At 43.5% G+C, this 18,806-nt stretch overlaps 1 protein-coding gene across 1 annotated transcript in view; it reads left to right on the forward strand.

Moving 5' to 3' along the window:
- The first annotated feature begins 1,322 nt into the window (after positions 1-1,322).
- LOC105905399 (inactive carboxypeptidase-like protein X2) overlaps positions 1,323-18,806 on the forward strand; it is a 60,792-nt gene continuing 43,308 nt past the window's right edge. Inside the window, exons 1-2 of the mRNA XM_031561021.2 lie at positions 1,323-2,694; positions 10,060-10,169. Of these exons, the coding sequence (XP_031416881.1) occupies positions 2,406-2,694; positions 10,060-10,169 (399 nt within the window). The 5' untranslated portion in view covers positions 1,323-2,405. The remainder of the gene's footprint in view (positions 2,695-10,059; positions 10,170-18,806) is intronic.

Here is an 18,806-nt window from a genome sequence, read left to right on the forward strand (position 1 = left end):
TGTCTGTGTGCAATGTCTTTTGTGCAGTCTGAATGGTCACTGAAACACCAGTGCTCACGGATACGCCTTGTGTGAAGTCAGAATCATGTACTGATTGTTTTTCAAAGTAAGGTTCTATAAATATTGGATTGTGCATGGTGTCATTTTCATGTACAACCACTGCATCTTCTGTTACTTCTGGTACTATGACTGTAAAGAAAATTAAACTTAAACTACAGAAACTGTCGAAACATTTTCGACAGTTTCTTTACAATTATTTATATTTAACAGACACAGGTCTCTCCCTTGTTGTCAGGTACTTATTTGATACTTTTTATGAGTCAGTGGCGAAAACAAGCAGTTTACTTTGACGCAGATGCTTGCCCTGTGGAATTACTTTGTATTGCCGTCTCTCAGTTGCCAGTTATAGCGTTTATAACTCAATACTTGAACGATTTTGATCGTTTTGTCCTTAGTAAAAAATGTAGACAATAGGGAAAATAAGATAAAGTCAGGTGCAGTATTTTTGAAAAAATGTATGTTACCTTTTAACATGAACTGAACCTTTTATAGATATTACACTTAAACATCTCTTTAAAAATTGCTGTGCGTAAAATTGTATATAAGAGAGATAAATGCAATTCCCAAAATCTTGAAGCTCTGTTCAGTTGTTCAAGGAGAAGAAAATACATTTTAGATGGTGTGAGGAAATCATCCACAGTACCAGTACCACAGTACCAGTAACTATCTCTGATGGAGATAATTTCCAAGCACTGTTAATGACTTAAGAATATATGAATCAAGTGCCTTGTATAAATATATTCCTTGTATAAATCATGTGCTTATGAAAGCAGGACCATGGCTTTTCTGTGTTTCTGTGTGTGTGTGTGTGTGTGTGTGTGTGTGTAACTTAGATTATTAGGTGCCACTTAGTCTGCATATGTACAAGAGCATGTTTAGACCAGAGGTGATAAGAAGGGTCGAACTGTGCTTCTTCCGACCTTGTGCAAAACTTCCATCCTTTCCTCGGACGTCAGAAATCCACCACGTGGTTATCCCTGTTGAACGCTCAACTTCTGTCTATATAAACTTTGTGCAATGTGTTTAATATTGCTTCACTTTCAGCCTTGTGCTGGGAGTGAGCCTGATTGTTGTTGTTGTTTGTCTAATAAATATACTTACCGGTATATGCAGCTCCGGGGTCCTGAGGTAACACGAGGTAACAATCTAATTTGAAATCATCCACAGTACCATACCACAGTACCAGTAACTACCTCATTTGAACCCTAACCATAAGTAAGTTTTATCAAATCAACCAGAACAACCAAATGACACATGTACATGTAATATGAAATCATTTAAATATTGTTTTATATTTTCCATATTTTGTTAAAGGGCTGTACCTCAGTAAGTATTTTGTACCAGCTACCACAGGTGAGACCTAGTCAGTAATTACCTTTTTGTTGATCAAGAGAGACTGCAGTTATTGTGCATGTGACTATTAGTATACACAAGCATAGTTATATTCCATTGATGATTTTGTTTGGAGTGCCTTATTGTAGTTGATATATGTTTTGTCAGAGAGAGCGTTTCTTTTTTTTCTCTTGCCCTTGCCAAAACTCAGCTCTCAGGAAACATCTGTTTAACCTGTCGCTCACTAATGTGCAAATTATAGGCCCGCGGTCACAAAATTGGGGGCCTGAGAAAGTGATGCACATCTTCCCTTAATCTGCTTAATTGATCTTTAATACATATTTTGCCAAGTAGTTTATTTTTAATTCCCACAAGATGTACATTCTGAAGTAATGTGAAAATATACCATACAAATCCACCTAACCTTCCATCAACCTTCTGTCTTTCTCTTTGTAAAGAAACCTACTTGTACTCTATTATACAATTCTACTCTTCTGTGAAACAAAACCATGGACAGAGTAGTTCTAGTTGCCAGCAAGTATGACAAGAAAATGTAATTCATTCAAATTAATTAACTTAATAATTTATAAACTGAATTAATTAATGTCCTTTCCATGTAGTTGATCGAAAATTGCTGTAGTCGATTTCAATACTATGTTGAATGCATTATTTTGAATGTTTGCACCTGCCAATACGTATATCCAAAAGAAAAAGTTTTCTCTCCCTGTATCTATCTTTCTACCTCTCCCCCAATAACTTCTCTCTTTGTCTTTTCTGCCCTCCCTCCTTTTTTATTCTCCCTCCCACTTGTTTTCCCAAGCAAGAATTTGCTTAGACCTTCTGGCTCTGTGGCTTTCGACAGGGACTTGGAACGTCTGGAAGTATGTAGACTTGGTAAAGACAGGACAAACGGGGTAGACTGAGAGAAGTAACAGAACAAAGTGAGAGAGAAAGTGAGCAGTTTTATGGGAAACAGCTTTTGACAGCCCACTAAATGCTGTAGCCTTCTCATTATGTCCGCTTTGTTCCTGAAAGGATGGTGTAACTGGTCCCTGACTTTGTCTATGCTGGCAGTCTTGCGGTCTCTTTCTTATGGCTATCCGGTTGAGGGTAGGGATTACTATCGGGAGGACCAGCTAAATCGTGAGCACGATCTCCACATACCTGAATCCGCCCAGCATGCTCTTGAGAGACACCAGCTGCAGGGCAGCAATCGAAGTGGAAAGTCTGTTTTCAGGAAAGCACCTAAAACCAGCACAGAGAGAAGTAAGCAAGACACAGAGGGATCAGAGACTAAAGCAGGTACATTTCAGTGTTCCTCTGCTTTGCTTCAATTGAGCTTTTTTGTTTTTTTCAAAATATCTATCAGAAAGATGTTCTGGTTTTCAGTAACCCTCACTGGCCATTTTGCCAAAGGTAATCTGAAACATTGTTTTGTAAAACATTGATAGAGCAGCTACATCTCTGAGGCTCCTTGGTAGGACAGATGTAGGGATAATGAATGACAACAGATGTAGGGATAATGAATGACAGCATCCAGAGGGAATGTTCTCCAGCGATGACACCAGGGATAATAGCAGCACATTTTCCCATTTCTATTCTATTTTGAAACCCCATTGTGGGCATGCATGTGTTCTTGTGCAGTTGTGGGTGGGCCACATATATTTTGCCAACAATGTGTGAGTTTAAATACAAACAGGGAAAGGAAAGGAACAGGCTAAAATCACTCTTGACGTCCATACTAAATATTTGTCATAATTTTTTCTACAGCTCTTGCTCATTATTATTCATTTTGTGCTCATATTGTGTTTTTTAATGTGTAGGGTTTTTGCTATTCAAGTTGGAATACAACAGTGGAAATGCTTGAAATACACATAAAATCTTCTGATTCCAATAAGAAAATGAATTCTCTAGAGGGGGGTGTATTAACTCCTGATTTGCATAGGGTAAAATGCGAGTAAGGTTGATGGAAATGGGTTTAATTGTGTCAAATGACCTTTGTTGAGCTTTTATTGCGTGTTTCCATTGAAGTTGCCCTGACCCCCCTCAGGTTCTGAACTCATAGCTGTTCACAACTCCTCCCTGGAATAGGAAGGTGTCCAATTTTGTATTCAAATGCAGCGGATGAACATTCTTTTAGATTAATTTTTATAAATGTACTTAAAGTATGCGAATCGGATGGAAACCAAGCTATAGAGCGTATATCTTATGTCTAACACCTTTTATTGGTAAGTCACATATAGTGCAAGTCCATCATGACAATATAGAGAGCTGTGAAGTTAAGCAAATATTCGTATGCAAAAGTCTGAGGCCAAAACATTTGGTGTGCTGTGTAAACCTGGAAAAGTTTGAGGATTTACAAACATGAAAAAAGGAAAAGTTCTAGGTCACTGATCAAATTGGGCATTAAGTATGTTAACTCCTTTGTACAACAGCTCAGAGTTTTATCCTTTCCATTGAATCACACATGCAGATGACTTGTTTAAGTAGATCAACTTGCAGCCATTGTTCACCTCTCTGGCTCAACTCTCCAATACAACATAGCTTTTTAAGTAGAATTGTGAAGGTGTAAGACATCAGAACTAAGTGAAAGTGTCGGAAGTCAAATTCTTAGCAAAGAGGGGCTTTCTCAGCATCATTCCATGGCTAGACTGAGGGCTTTTAAGGGGGCAGTTCATGTCAGTAACACTTTGCAGTCAGTTGTATGAAGAGTACAATCAGGCAGACCAAAAGAGACACATCACAATATTAGCACATCAAGCTTCACTGAAATACAGTCAAAGTAACTCCCATCACACAGGATATGATTTTCACAATATTTTGCAATATATTGTTTCAATATTAACCAAGGGTACAAAAGTGAGGGTAAATCAACATCAGAGGTCGACATTAATTCAATGAAATGAATGATGACAGCAGAATGTTGATTTACCAGTTTACGTAAATGCTTTGAATGGTTGGTTCTCTGGGAGTAACTGCCTGTAAGGAGGCAGTGACAATTTAGTTGATCAACATCATACCTGGTTGGTGAATTTTGATAGGGTCATCATTTCACAACAATCCGAGAAAACTGCGAGCGGAAGTTGTGCATGCAGTTTGAGTGCGAGGAGGACTCAAATGGAGGCACAGGATATGTGCAAGTAACAGTATATCTGAGTGGAGACAAGAGCAGAGCAAATTTACACATCAGCAGGGGCTATTTGCGAGAGAGGGGGCAGGTTTAGAGGTAAAACATCACACAATCGGAACGTGAAATGATTAAACAATGCTCTCAAATTGAAAGACCACACTCTTGAATAAAGATAAGAAAAAAATCCATATTCTCATAGAAAGGATGTATATTGAGAGCCAGAGTCAGTGCTTCGAAAATACTAAGGAATCTTTAGTACGGGAAATAATCTGGATTAGGTTAGTTTTTCATATCATTTTGTTTTTGTTTTAGTTTTTTTTTACAATGTTGAATGAATAATATTAGCTGTTTTGCTAAACATTTTGGCGTACAACTACAAGCTCACTAAAGACATTATAGATCAGATTAATGTCTGCTAAAGTCAGTGGCACGCCTTTACCGAGGGGAAAAAACATTTGTGAGCTGCGTTTCAGCTGTCACTGACTTGAGGGATGATGACCTCTTTTATGCCTCTCAGGGCCTCATTTACTAACATTGCGACCGCAGCTTAATCTGCGCCTTTGCCAACTCGCATGTAGCGCACAGTATTTTGCATCGTATTTATCAAACAAGAACCTCATCTGAATGTGTCGACGCCTTACTACGCGTAATCAGCGCCTAACCCCGCCCATTAGTGTTATTTAGCGCGCAGCTAAAATAGGGAAGAAAGAGCCTGCGTGTTCTTTCCACCATGGATGATGAGTTAAAATTAGAATTAGAACTTTTGGTATATGAGGTTACAGCAAACTAACCCGGGTAAATATAGAAACTCATAAATATTTCTCCATTTAGCCCTTCCGTCCACACTTAAAGTTGTGATCACTTTGAATTCAAGACTGTCTTTTATTGGTGAGCTGATTTTGGGAAATTAAACTTTTCAGCGAACATTGAGTTTCTGGGTTACTATGGTTACCCCTCAGGGTGCCTGTGCAGCTTCATATTAACGAGTTTATGTTCACAAGTTCATATTCACACATGAGTTAATCACACACAGGCAACTGCAAACTGTTAAGATGGTTCCCTAAGCTAGAGATAGCTAGGATAGTTAATAGCCAGGTTAACTGCCCCATAGCATCCTGTTAAATAGTCTGGTAGGAATACACGACATGAACGTACATGGTTCATGTATCCTAGGCGGATACATTTGAAAACTGGAGTTGTAGCGTGGACAGGGGAAACTGACGTTTTCAGTCGTTCGGTTGCCATGGCTTGCGCTTGAGAGGCTATAACGTCAAAATAAACATGGAAGGTGAAATTAATATGCTGCTGTCTCTCCCGAACAGCTAGCTGGTGGGACAGTTTGTAATTATATTTGTTTGTATGCCTATTAAATGATATATCAAATATAAACATAAAAAAAAAAACACAATATTTCTGATGTTCGTATTTTTCAAATTTCTCGCAGGCACATAGTTTTCATTTAGCAGCTGATATGTCATGCTAAAACACCTCTTGTTTCGTTACTAATACATAATTAGGCGCACTCTACGCATCTCCTCCCATCTCTTTGCGATGAACACCCACATTTCTCACACCCACTTCCCAGCAGCGGTAATCTGCGCTTTTACTCAGGTGCGCCTCCTTTGGAAATACGGTTTTATGTCTTTACACGCTATTTTACGCCTGAAATGGGCGCAATCCTGTTAGTAAATGAGGCCCTCAATGTTTAGTTATGGAAAATATCTTGGCACATCCCCTATCAAAAACGTTCCTCCTGTTGTCTGCCATTACAATTAGGTTGCTAGCTATTCTTACTGTGAAGCAATTCAATCCAATTCAATTAGGGGTGTAAAAAATAACCGATACATATCGATATCCGTTTTCAGCATGTAAGATACGACTACACCAATGCTATTTTTTTCTTTAGATTAGATTCAACTTTATTGTCATTGCACAGAGTACAAGTACTGAGACAACGAAATGCAGTTTAGCATCCAACCAGAAGTGCAAAATAGCAAAAAGTGCAGAGTATGTGCATATGTAAAGTGGTATAAATAAATGTAAGTGAATAAATAAATATATATGTACAGTAAGAAATAGATATGTAATATGAACAGAATTGGGACTAGCAGCAGTTGAGGTAAGAAGTGTAGATATGATAAGTATATAAAAAGTGCAGGTGTAAGTATTAGTGGTGGTAATAAGTGAAATGAAATGAAGTGAATGAGGTAGTAGTAATACAATGTTTAAGAAGTATTGTATGGTGTAAGTACGATTAATACAGTTATTACAGTAATAAGTGGGATGTACAGTAGTAAAAAAAGACATTCTGGTGCAAATGTTCATTGGCTGGAGGGGGGTGTGTGGCAGTCAAGCCAGGGTGGAGGGGGGGGGAGTACAGTGCAAATGTGTGTGGCAGTCAAGCCAGGGGTGAGGTACAGTCACAGGGGGAGGTGTGTGTGTGGGGGTGGGGGGGGGCTATCGGCGTGGTGCAGAGTTCAGTAGGGTGACAGCCGCAGGGATGAAGCTGTTCCTGAACCTGCTGGTCCGGGAACGAAGGACCCTGTAGCGCCTACCAGAGAGGAGGAGGGCAAACAGTCTGTGGCTGGGATGTGAGCTGTCCTTGACGATGCTGCACGCCCTCCGCAGACATCTCTTGCTCTGGACAGCCTCAATGGTGGGGAGTGAGGAACCTGTGATGCGTTGGGCAGTTTTCACCACCCTCTGCAGTCTTTTTCGATCGGCAACAGAGCAGCTGCCATACCATACTGAGATGCAGTTTGTAAGGATGCTCTCGATGGTACAGCGGTAGAAATTCTCCAGAATCTGAGGAGACAGATGGGCCTTCTTCAGTCTCCTCAGGAAAAAGAGACGCTGGTGTGCCTATGCTAGCTACTTCAGTCGTTGTTGATTGCGTGATTCTACAGACATCCTCGGATTTAAATAATTATAATAATAATAAATAGGAGAATATTTGTGTCATTAACAATTATGTTTAACATTTATAGTAATGATTACGAGACCGAGCCATCGTGATGTCCTAACATAAATAAAAGCACTATACGAACACTGCAAATGGCAGTGAATAAATAAATAAGCACTAAACTCAATCGGTGGATATAGCCATAGTGGAATAGAATGGACACACCTACATTCTGCAACAGTACCTCCACCTCTGCACCGGTGAAATTTACCGGTGCTCGCATTGACATGATTTTGATCAGTCTGAAGTTGCTTTCGCATTGCCTGTGGAGTGTGCACACATTGCAATAGCATGCCCTTATAAGGAGCGGGCGGGGCGTTTCTGTATGCAAGTTCAGGTGCATGAGAAAGGGCGTTCAATTAAAGAATCAGTGCACAGCTTCCAGGTGTTCATGAATCCGGCAGAGATCTTTTGTTGTTGGGAAGAAGATATTTAAGAAGACACTTAAGAAAATGTTCGAGAATGAGGTCCATTGTTTTCCTCACAACGCAGTGTTTTCAATTATTGAACTGCATCGAATCGCATCGAATCGCACTGAATCGTACTGAATCGTTTTTTATCAACATGCATCTTTTCTTGTATCGTGCCAATGTATCGAGATACGAATCGGATCGTCTTTTTCATGAGAGATTCACACCCCTAAATTCAATATTAATTATGAGATCAGTTTTATGTGTAAGTCAAGTAGGAGGTCTTGTTTGATAATTACACTGTGATGTTTGGTGCTAGTGTCATTCTCAATTGTTTAAGGCCTACATGCATAACCTCAGTTTTATTTTAGTTAGGAGCAGGAAGTTGTTTGTCATCCAAGCTTTTACATCTTGCAGGCAAGCTTCTATCTTGGGTAGCTGTACAATCTCATCAGGTTTCATGAATAGGTAAAGTTGGGTGTCATCAGCATAGCAATGGACATGAATGCCATGCTTCCTTATGACCGCTCCTAAGGGTAGCATGTACAAGGAGAAGAGCAAGGGTCCAAGCACAGAGCCTTGGGGAACACCATAACTTACTCTGGTGTGATTGGATGACTTATTATCACTGAATTCACTAAAGGATACTAGATTACTAACTAAGAGACTGAGAGAACACCTGTGACTTGCATGTCATAACCTTTACTGTGATATTTCTATCTGTTGACTTATTTCGTGACCCTTCTAAAGTATTTATCAGGCTCTGGTTCAGAGTGGTAAGTTGATAAACTTCCCTTCAAAATGACAAGCATGAACTTCAGAAAAGATCTGCAACACAATGACGGTATTTTCAAAACTTCCTATTTTTCAAAATTCTAAATGTCTCAGTGTAATGTCTCTCAGTATGTCTGTTTGGGGAAAAAATTCAAATAAGATTGACATGTTTTTTTTTTGTTTCAGATGGATGTTGGGAAGGCCTTCACATACCTGACAGACAGGTCGAAGAAGATTCAGCTGACTGCTGATAAGCTTCAGCGGAACATAAGTGGTGGTGAATATAAGTGGTGGTGAATAGAGGGTATTATCTTAGTTGTTCAATCACACTTGTGCAATTACATGACTGTACAATTTCCATACTGTAAATTATTCTGCTGATGTAAGTAGAAGAAGTGATTGTTTTAGACAGAACGTTTATATCTCAGCCTGTTGTGATTTATTGTTATCATAAGTACATGGGATAATTTATGTCAAGTACATCTACAACTCTAAAAAAAATATTCTTCCACATTATGGACATTTTTGTCATCAGTAGTTTATTACTTCAGTACCGTAACGGTAATGCTTAATCTGATGTTTAGCCTAGGTATTCATAATGTATGATTTCCTTATACAATTAAAAAGTGAAGTGAAACTGAAAACGTTTTGGTCCAAGTCTGTCTTGATTTTAAACTTGTTTGCATACTTTTAATTAACACCCATAACTAAATGAGTCATAACTGTTAATAATATACCCATTCTAATTGATAATTAACCAAAATATTTCATACGCTCTACATTTTTCTCCATGTTGTGTCTTATGCAGACAAATGAGATTGCTAATGAAGGAAATTAAATGTTTATGATTTTAGAGACATGCTTTGCAGTAAGACTTAACATATGCATGATAAGTACCTTATAAATGTTCATCAATGTACATTATTTCATAGAACTGGTTCTTCTGATTTAAATTATATGTTTGTTATTTGTGTCCATGTAATCTGTTACATGGACACAAACAACAAACATATAATTTAAATTACTCTCTCTCTGGCGTGTACTTTGGGCTTTGTAACTTTGCAGACCGTTTACGTGCACAAAAAGCTATATAACACACTAAAAGAAAGGGAAAAAGTGGAAAAGCATAATAAGTCCTCTTTAACATATTAGTTATAGTACTAAATTAATTTGTAGAAACATTTAATGAGTCTAATTCTAAAACCCTGTAATAGACAATTTGAAGACAATGTGTTGGTCAAAATGTGTATGACCATTGCTGATCTTAATGCACAGCAATTTTAGTTTTTACTTGCTAGTCAAGTAACAAGAGTGCAGTAGGTTGCATAAATAGACTAATTTCAGTATTCACCTTATTACATATCAAATAAATGTCATCTTTTGTTCTATAGAATGCCCACCAATGGGACTGGAGACCCTTAAAATTGACGACGTTCAGCTCCATGCCTCTACTATGAAACGTTATGGACTAGGACCTCACCGGGGACGTCTAAACATTCAGGTTTGTACATTCCCTGGAGACCCTGGAGAAAAACACAAACCCTGTCTGACAAACACAAATGGATGAGTGCAAAAGTGCTGCACTTACAGGAGGACATCAAAGCAAATCTCAAATGTTTACTTAGAAATAGGGGATTGCTTGTTAAAAATCACTTAGAAAAAAAGATAACAGTCTATACCCTATGTTTTGACAAAGCACAACATTTTGATTTGAAAAATGTTTGGAAAGTAGTCATTAACCCTTAGACACAATGGACAATGTCATTAGCCCTTAGACACAATGGACACAACTTGCATTCAAATTCACATCCCCTCTTCTGAGTTGAATATCTAGCTGCTAACCAGTGCTAAGCTCACACAACCCGTGCTATACTCACACAACCAGTGCTAAGCTCACACAACCCGTGCTATACTCACACAACCAGTGCTAAGCTCACACAACCCGTGCTATACTCACACAACCAGTGCTAAGCTCACACAACCCGTGCTATACTCACACAACCAGTGCTAAGCTCACACAACCCGTGCCACGTGCAGTTTTTGTCCTATATTTCTGGCACACTGGTTGTTGCCGAGGTAGTAAACAGCTGCGGCCCGTTGCTTCTTCGATGTGACTGGAAACGGTATATTAACACATGTTAGCATGGCAGTGTTAGCCTGCTCTACTTGGGATCACTTCACCAGTTGTCTCAAATACTCACTGCCTTGATAACACAGCTACACACGTGTATTGAATGTGAGTACTGTAATGTTGAAATTACTTAATGCCAACCCCTACTAATAGCCATGTTAAATGAATTAAGGTGATCTAACCTTAGCTGAAGTGCAATGCTTACCTTTTCAGGAGAAAATGAGCTAACCCGGCATGTCTTAAAATCCTCCTGGGTTTTTAGCTGTCGCCATCTTTCAAATGCATCTCCAATGTTTTCCATCATTGCTAGTTATGGAGCTTTTTAGAAGGATGCCAAGGCTTTTTTAGTCGGGCAGAATCGAACATCTCTGTTGGTCCAGTTTGTTTGCTGATTTCCATGGTGGTCACATGCTGTGTTTGCACTCTTATCTGGCAACCCGGGGTGTTGAAATGGGCAGTGGGCAAAATCACACAGGCCAAAACAAAAACAGATGTTCTGCTCCGGAACGAACATTTTGAATGGAGAATATACTGACCGTAGCATTGTTGTCGGGGAAGCCAGTATTTTAGAATGTTTCCGTAATCTGGGATGCCATATCATGGTCATGGTAGCTGACATAGCTGGTGACCGGTCAGCTTTACACATATTTGGCTGTTTATCAGAGATTTTCCCAAACCATTTTCTTACATTGCACCTAACATTTTAACCCACTTCAAGTAAAGGAAGAAACCACAAACGCAGTGGATTATTTGCAGCCTACATTCCAGCTGATTTTCTGCTTATGTAACATTAAATTCAAAGTGATGAGGTAATGTCTGAAATAAAGGATTTCTTAAGAAGTAACTTTTTCAATCTAGGCAAAATTGAGAGGATTAATGCATGGGAAATATGCTGGATTGTTTCATAAACTTGCACTCTATTCTTTCTCAATCTTTCAACAAGAGGGGCCTGCACTTTTCCATTTTTTTTCATTGTGTTTAAACATGCTATTTTGTGCAATGTATGCAATTAGTATATACATTAGTACATATTTTAAGAAACAGCCACTAAAAGAAAAGCATGTTATACAGGCCTTTTGCCTAATAAAGACTGGATCTATATATTATAGCTATATATATATCAAAATGGAAACTGCATTATATTTCTGAAACAAGTATAGAGGTCCAGAGGGACAATAGATATTATGATTCATCCTGGAATATGCAAAGCACCAAAGCTAACATTACCATCTGCCAGGAATGGTATTTCCTTTAAATGGTATTTCCTGTAAGGGATGAGAAACAGAGTTTAGTCTGCAATCTGTCTCATTACCAGGGCCCAAGATATTGGCCTTAGTTCCCGAAATGTAATGACTTCAGCATGTCTGCATGTGAACACACACCCACACACACAATGTCTGTTACAGGACCAACCCAAATACTCCAAGAAACATATTAAGACTAAGACAGACTCGTCCCTTCTTTGAGTTAGGAAAGGAAACATACTCAAAACAGTTAAAAATGCAGTAAATGCTAAATACACTAAAGATGAATTTACCTTCTCCTGAATTAGCTTAATCTCACAATGAACTTGTAACAAAATACATTCAATTGAAGATGAACTATTTTTTCAAATAAAAACAACCACGATCAAAAAAGGATTTTTAATGAAGCCACACACCACAATACTTGGCATCCTGAGAAGTCCTGAACAAAATTGACAATTGTATGGAACAGTTTGGCTACCTCTGTGAAAATAAAGAAATTATTATTTTTGAAGTGAAAAGAAGTAAACAGAACCAAATCCGTTGCATCTATGGGGCCTAAGTTTCTCAAGGGGTTGTTTTTTTATCAAATGCTGCTCTTTTATTTCTCCATACCTTTAGTGATTGTGGACAAATTATAGAATTAGGATTTTGCTGGACTTTCTGCCCAGCAGATATGTAGACATCTGAAAAATTCCTTGGTTCCTTATCGCAGTTCACTGCGATATAACAGTATGGTACATGACACTAGTCATGGGCCTAAATCGAAGCATTTATCCATTCACGCCTGAAAGGCCGCGAGATCTGTCAACGCGCACCTCTACGCTACCAAAAGTCAAAGAGTTTTGTGTGCTTTTGCTCTATACAGGTTGGTGAGTTATTCGGGTTCTTTAACCCTCACTAGCTCAGGGCGCTGCAAAATTCGTTGGCTCAACTTAATTTTGGAAGTAGTAGCTGCTATCCTAGCTGCCTAGCTGGCTACATTTCTGACTAGCCTGATAGCTTGCTAACAACGTGTTCGTTGCTGATAGTGTGCTTGTGTATTAATACTTTCTTCTACTTTCAGATTTAAAAGATGTACAGACACTACCCCGACTGCGGGCACACCCGGGTTAAGGTTGACCGCCACCATCGGTGCGTGACCTGCCTCGGCAGGAACCACGCGGAGGTCGCGCTCTCGGGCGCTGACCCTGTCTGTGCCATCTGTGCTAGCCTCACGCTAGTTAAGGCTACCAGGCGCCTTGCGCTATGGGAGCGCAAGGACGCCGAGGGGGCTGCACCGGCTCCATCCGGGGCTAACGCCTCTGTAGGACCGAGTGCGCCTCCAGCCGTGGGCTCTGTGAGTGTGAGCAGCCGCTTTGCAGCCGCAGCTCCACTCTTTGGCCTCTCCCTGTCACCGCCACCTGCTAGCCCAAGGGCCGCGGGCAGCGAGGCGGAGGAGCTACCACTGGGCGGTGTCCTGCCCGAACTGGAGCTGGACATCGGCCTGGATGATGATAGTCTGCTGGACTACTCCGATGAGCACAGCTCAATCGCAGAGGCAATGCAGACTAGCCAGGACGTTAAGCCGCGGGTGGAGACACCCCCGACTACGTCACGGATCCTGGGCCAGCAACTCCACGAGGTTGCACTGAGAGTGTGCGGTCCTCGCTGCTGGACGGGGAGTTTTATGCTGGCCCCGCCGCACCAGTTCCCAGCTGCATCCCCTTCTTCGAGGAGGTGCACGAGGAACTGCAGGCGACATGGGCGACCCCCTACTCGGGCCGTGCCCCGGTGCCGGGGTTCGCTCCCTACATGCAGCTCCACAGGGCTAGCGAGAGTGGCTATCTCTCCTTCCCTCAGGTGGAGGATGCAGTAGCGGGCTACCTCTCGCCCGCCTCCCCCACGATGCGCCTCGGCCAGAAGCCTCTCCTGCCCACGCGGGTGGCCAGGCACCAGGCTCAGCTGGCAGAGAAAGCCTACTTGGCTGCAGGGCAGGCTGCCTGCACAACCAACACGGCTGCGCTACTACAGCGTTATCAGGCGAAGCTCCTGACTGAGCTAGCCTTGTCGCTGGGGGAGGATCACCCGTCGGTGGCAGAGCTCCGTCGCGCGACGGATCTGTCACTCCGACTGACCCGGTGCACCTCACAGGCACTGGGGAGGGTGATGGGTACCGCGGTGGCTACCCAGAGGTCTCTGTGGCTTTCACTGGCTAAGCTCTCAGACAGAGAGAAAGCACCACTCCTCGACGCCCCGGTCTCTGTCCAGGGCGTCTTCGGTGAAGCCGTGGTCACGATGGCTGCCAGGTTCGAGGAGCAACAGAAGAGCAGGGAGGTATTCCAGCACTGGATGCCTCGCTCTAGCGGCCCGGGTGAGACGTCCTCCTCAGGACACACCACACCCACACAGGGCCAGAAACGAAGCGGGTTCCGCTCGCCAGCTCCTCCAGCGAAGGTGCCCACCAGGCGAGGCTGGCAGAGACACCCCTTCCGCCCTCCAGATCAGCCTGCAGCACAGCAGCAGCCAGCTGCGCGCCCTGCCCAGGGTGCAGCCCAGGCCCCGCGACAGCACTCCGCTCGCCGCGGGCGGGGCAGAGGTAAGCCTCAGGCTTCCTGATGCTGACAGTCAGCCAGTGACCACACAGGGGGGAGCGGTGGAGCCCACACCGCCTCCACAGAAATCAGCCCGTCGCTCACATGTGAAAATCATGTCCAGCACGGTAAGCAGGTTCTCACAAGCACCACACTCATATGTCCTAACTCCTGTCCCAGATGGCGCAGTGCCCAGACATGCTTGTGCGACAACCCCCGCGATGCACACAGTGCAATCGCACCCCCCATTTTTTTTTCAAAACCATGAGGGGGCAACCCCAGATCTCGTCCCCCTCCCTAGGCGGAGTGGGTGCAGATCTAGGTTTAGACTCATTGACCATGAGCGGGTTAGTTCCCGACAAATTCAACTCAAAGCACAACCTGGCTGGTTGTGCAGCGAGTTGGCGCGCATGTTAATAGCTGCTCATTCAGAGGCTGCAGCGGTGCAGGTCGGCCATCTAGTGGTGGCGCACCTGTATCGACTGGGCTTTGTGATAAACAGGGAAAAAAGCGTTCTATGCCCAAAGCAAATTACGCATTTCCTAGGCATGGTTCTAGACTCCACCTCCATGGAGGTCAGGCTGTCTCAAGAACGAATAAATGCCATCAAAACATGCGTGCGCCAATTCCGACTGGGACAGTCAGTCTCGTCGCTGTGCTGCCAACACCTGTTAGGAATGATGGCGTCAGCCGCTATCGCACTCCCGCTGGGGATGTTGCGTATGCGGCCGTTCCAAATATGGTACCTGTCTATGAGGCTCAACGCAGTCACAGACAGGCACCGCAGAATAATGGTGTCCTCCAGATGCAGGAAAGCCCTGGCAATCTGGAGAACCCCCTGGTTTCTCGCTGCGTCGGGCACTATGGGCATAGTGTCGCGTCGCGTAGTAGTGCCCACAGGCGCCTCCACCATAGGGTTGGGGGGCGGTCTGTGAGGGGAGAGGCGTGAACGGTCTCTGGTCTGTGACACAGGCCGCGTCTCATATAAATGTGTTAGAACTGCGGACAGTAGTCCTGGCTCTACGACACTTTCTGCCCAGACTGAGTGGTCAGCATGTGTTAGTGAGGACGGACAACACTGCGGCCTTGGCGTATATAAACCGTCAAGGCGGAGTGCACTCCCAGTCACTGCACCATTGGGCGACTCGCCTGCTCCTATGGGCAGCGAGGCACGTCCTTTCCCTCAGGGCAGTTCATATACCAGGTCACCACAACTACGGTGCGGACCTGTTATCGAAGGGCGATCCTCGAGCAGCAGATTGGTGTCTACACCCACAGGTGATAGAACAGATCTGGGTGCGTTTTTTCAGGGCGCAGGTGGACCTGTTCGCAAACAGGCAGAACACCTGCTGTCCGCTCTGGTTCTCGCTAGGGGGCGACAACCCCCCACTGGGCATAGACGCGCTGGGCCACCAGTGGCCAGATCTACACCTATATGCTCTTCCCCCGATCCCGCTCCTCCAGCAAGTGCTGTGCAGAGTAGCGGACGAGGGCAGAGAATTGATATTGATAGCCCCCCACTGGCCCAATCAGCCGTGGGCGGCAGATCTAGTCAATATGTCAGTGCAGCAGCCTTGGGAGCTGCCTCTGCGGAGAGACCTCCTAACGCAGGCGCACAGGACAGTGTGGCACCCCCATCCGGAGTGGTGGCGTCTCAGAGCCTGGCACCTGAGAGGTGCAGGCTCATAGCGTCAGGCTTGTCGGATGCGGTGGTGGCTACAATACAGAGTGCCCGAGCGGTGTCGACACGGGCTCTGTATACGCTGAAGTGGCGCAGTTTTGAACGATGGTGTGCTGCGCGTCAGCATGACCCCATTAACTGCGCGCTGGGCGTTATTCTAGAATTCCTACAGCAGTTGTTTGATGAGGGGAAGGCGGCTTCCACTCTCAAAGTGTACATGGCTGCCATTTCAGCCTGCCACGCAGGCATTAATGGCAGTTCTCCTGGCAGTCACCTGCGCTAGCGTCACGCTTTATGGCGGGGGTGAGATGGCTCAGGGTACCAGAGAGACACCTCATACCCTCTTGGGATCTGCTAGTGGTGTTACGTGCTCTCACAGGGCCTCCGTTCGAGCCCCTGGAGACAGTGGACATAAAGTTTGTCTCTTTAAAGACTGCGCTGCTACTGGCGTTAACGTCAGCAAAGCGCATTGGTGACATGCAAGCCCTGTCAGTCAGCCCATCGTGCCTTCAGTTCTCGATCGCTGGTGACAGAGTGGTTATGCGACCTAATGCTGCTTACACACCTAAAGTGGTGGTAACCCCATTCCGCAATCAGGTGATTGAATTAGCAGTTTTCTCGCCTCCTCCTTTTGCGTCAGCAGTGGAGGAACGTTTGAATAAGCTCTGTCCAGTGCGCGCTCTCCGCTGTTACGTAGAGCGCACTAGAGCTTTCAGACAGTCAGATCAGCTATTTGTGTGCTTTGGTGCACGTGCAAAAGGCAGACCTCTATCAGAACCGAGCCTCTCCCGTTGGATAGTAGAGGCTATCGTGTTGTCTTATAAGAGCTTGTCTTTAGATCCCCCGGAGAAGTTGCATGCGCACTCTACGCGGGGGGTCTCGTCTTCCTGGGCCTTACTAAAGGGCGTTTCAGTGGAAGATATTTGCAAAGCTGCAAGCTGGAGTTCTCGCCACACTTTCATTAGATTCTATATGTTAGATGTGGCTGAACCTAGTTTTCTACATGGCGTTCTGCAGGCGAGCGATCTCTGAATCCCCTGGCCTGAGAAAGATATATATGATAAGTGTGTTCATTGGTGTCTACATGTTATGTTGCACATGAAACATTCCAGGGTGTTTTCCTACAGGCGCAGGATCACGGATCCATGCCGCCTATGATAAAGGTTGCCCTGTTAATATGTTCACCGCCAGCGGCCGTATGAACCTCTATGAGGGCAAAGGCTTCATTAAAGCTGGTGTGTGTGATTGGCTGCCACTGTATTATCAAGCGGGAATGTATAGGGTTCCATACTGTTATATCGCAGTGAACTGCGATAAGGAACGTCTCGTTTACTTACGTAACCTCGGTTCCTTAAGCAGGAACCAGATATAACAAAGTTGGCGTGTACAGTGTTACCTTGGTTTGATATTCTTGCTCAGTTTTCTTTCCAAGACAGAGATCTGGTGCGCGATTCAAGATATAGACTCCTGAGGGGGCGGGCTCAGGAGTGCGCGTTGACAGATCTCGCGGCCTTTCAGGCGTGAATGGATAAATGCTTCGATTTAGGCCCATGACTAGTGTCATGTACCATACTGTTATATCTGGTTCCTGCTTAAGGAACCGAGGTTACGTAAGTAACCGAGACGTTTTCCAAGTTTCATCTTGACTTCTCCTTAACAGTAATTTTGTAATAACATTTTGGTCACTGTAAACCACAAGTTGGAAATGCTATTTAAACCTGCTGCTATGTGGGCATCAAATATCTTCATTCAGATCCTGTCAGGTGCTTAGAGGAGCTCATGTGTGTTGAGTGTCACCACAACATAGTGCTGTGCCCCCAGGACAAGCGAGGCAAGCTTGACCAGTTCAATCTAGAAATAGACGTGAATTAGAGCAATGCAGAAGTGGAAAGCAATATCTCTCACACCCCATAAACTAAATGATCTGATATTGCCTGTTGGCATTCATCTTGTAATTTACTGCCCTCTTATGGCCGCAGTAGGCTATTGGAAGCCTGGTTGATTATCCATAATGTGCATGTGCCAACGTCTGAATAATATTATCTGCTTGATAAGTCCCAGCTGTTTCTATAATTTCAGTTTTTTTCATGGGTGCCGCTGTGACCTTTTGACAAGGGCACAATCCCAAATTCACACTCAGAATACTCACAGAGAATACTTTTGACATCACACAGTGTAAACAATTCTGTAATATGGGCTGGAGGCCAGCGACCCACATTGGCCTTCAGTTCAAGATGGAGTCCTCCTCATTGAACATCAAATCTGCTTGTGCTGTCCCCCACAGGGTAGTCTCTTCCTCTGATTGTAGAACACGTGCATCTGCAAAGCATAAAGGCAAGACAAATATGACCACTAAAAACATCAAATAGGGAAACTGCCTAAGAATTACTGGGGAGAATATCTTAATGCTTTTATAGTAGGTATTGAGAGAGCGAGAGAAACATTTAATTTATTATGCAACCTAAAACAGTAAATTGAACAAAGTATGGTTTAAGTTTAGGACATTAGA

Source organism: Clupea harengus, chromosome 23 (genome assembly GCF_900700415.2).
Source record: "Clupea harengus chromosome 23, Ch_v2.0.2, whole genome shotgun sequence".
NCBI lineage: Eukaryota > Metazoa > Chordata > Actinopteri > Clupeiformes > Clupeidae > Clupea > Clupea harengus.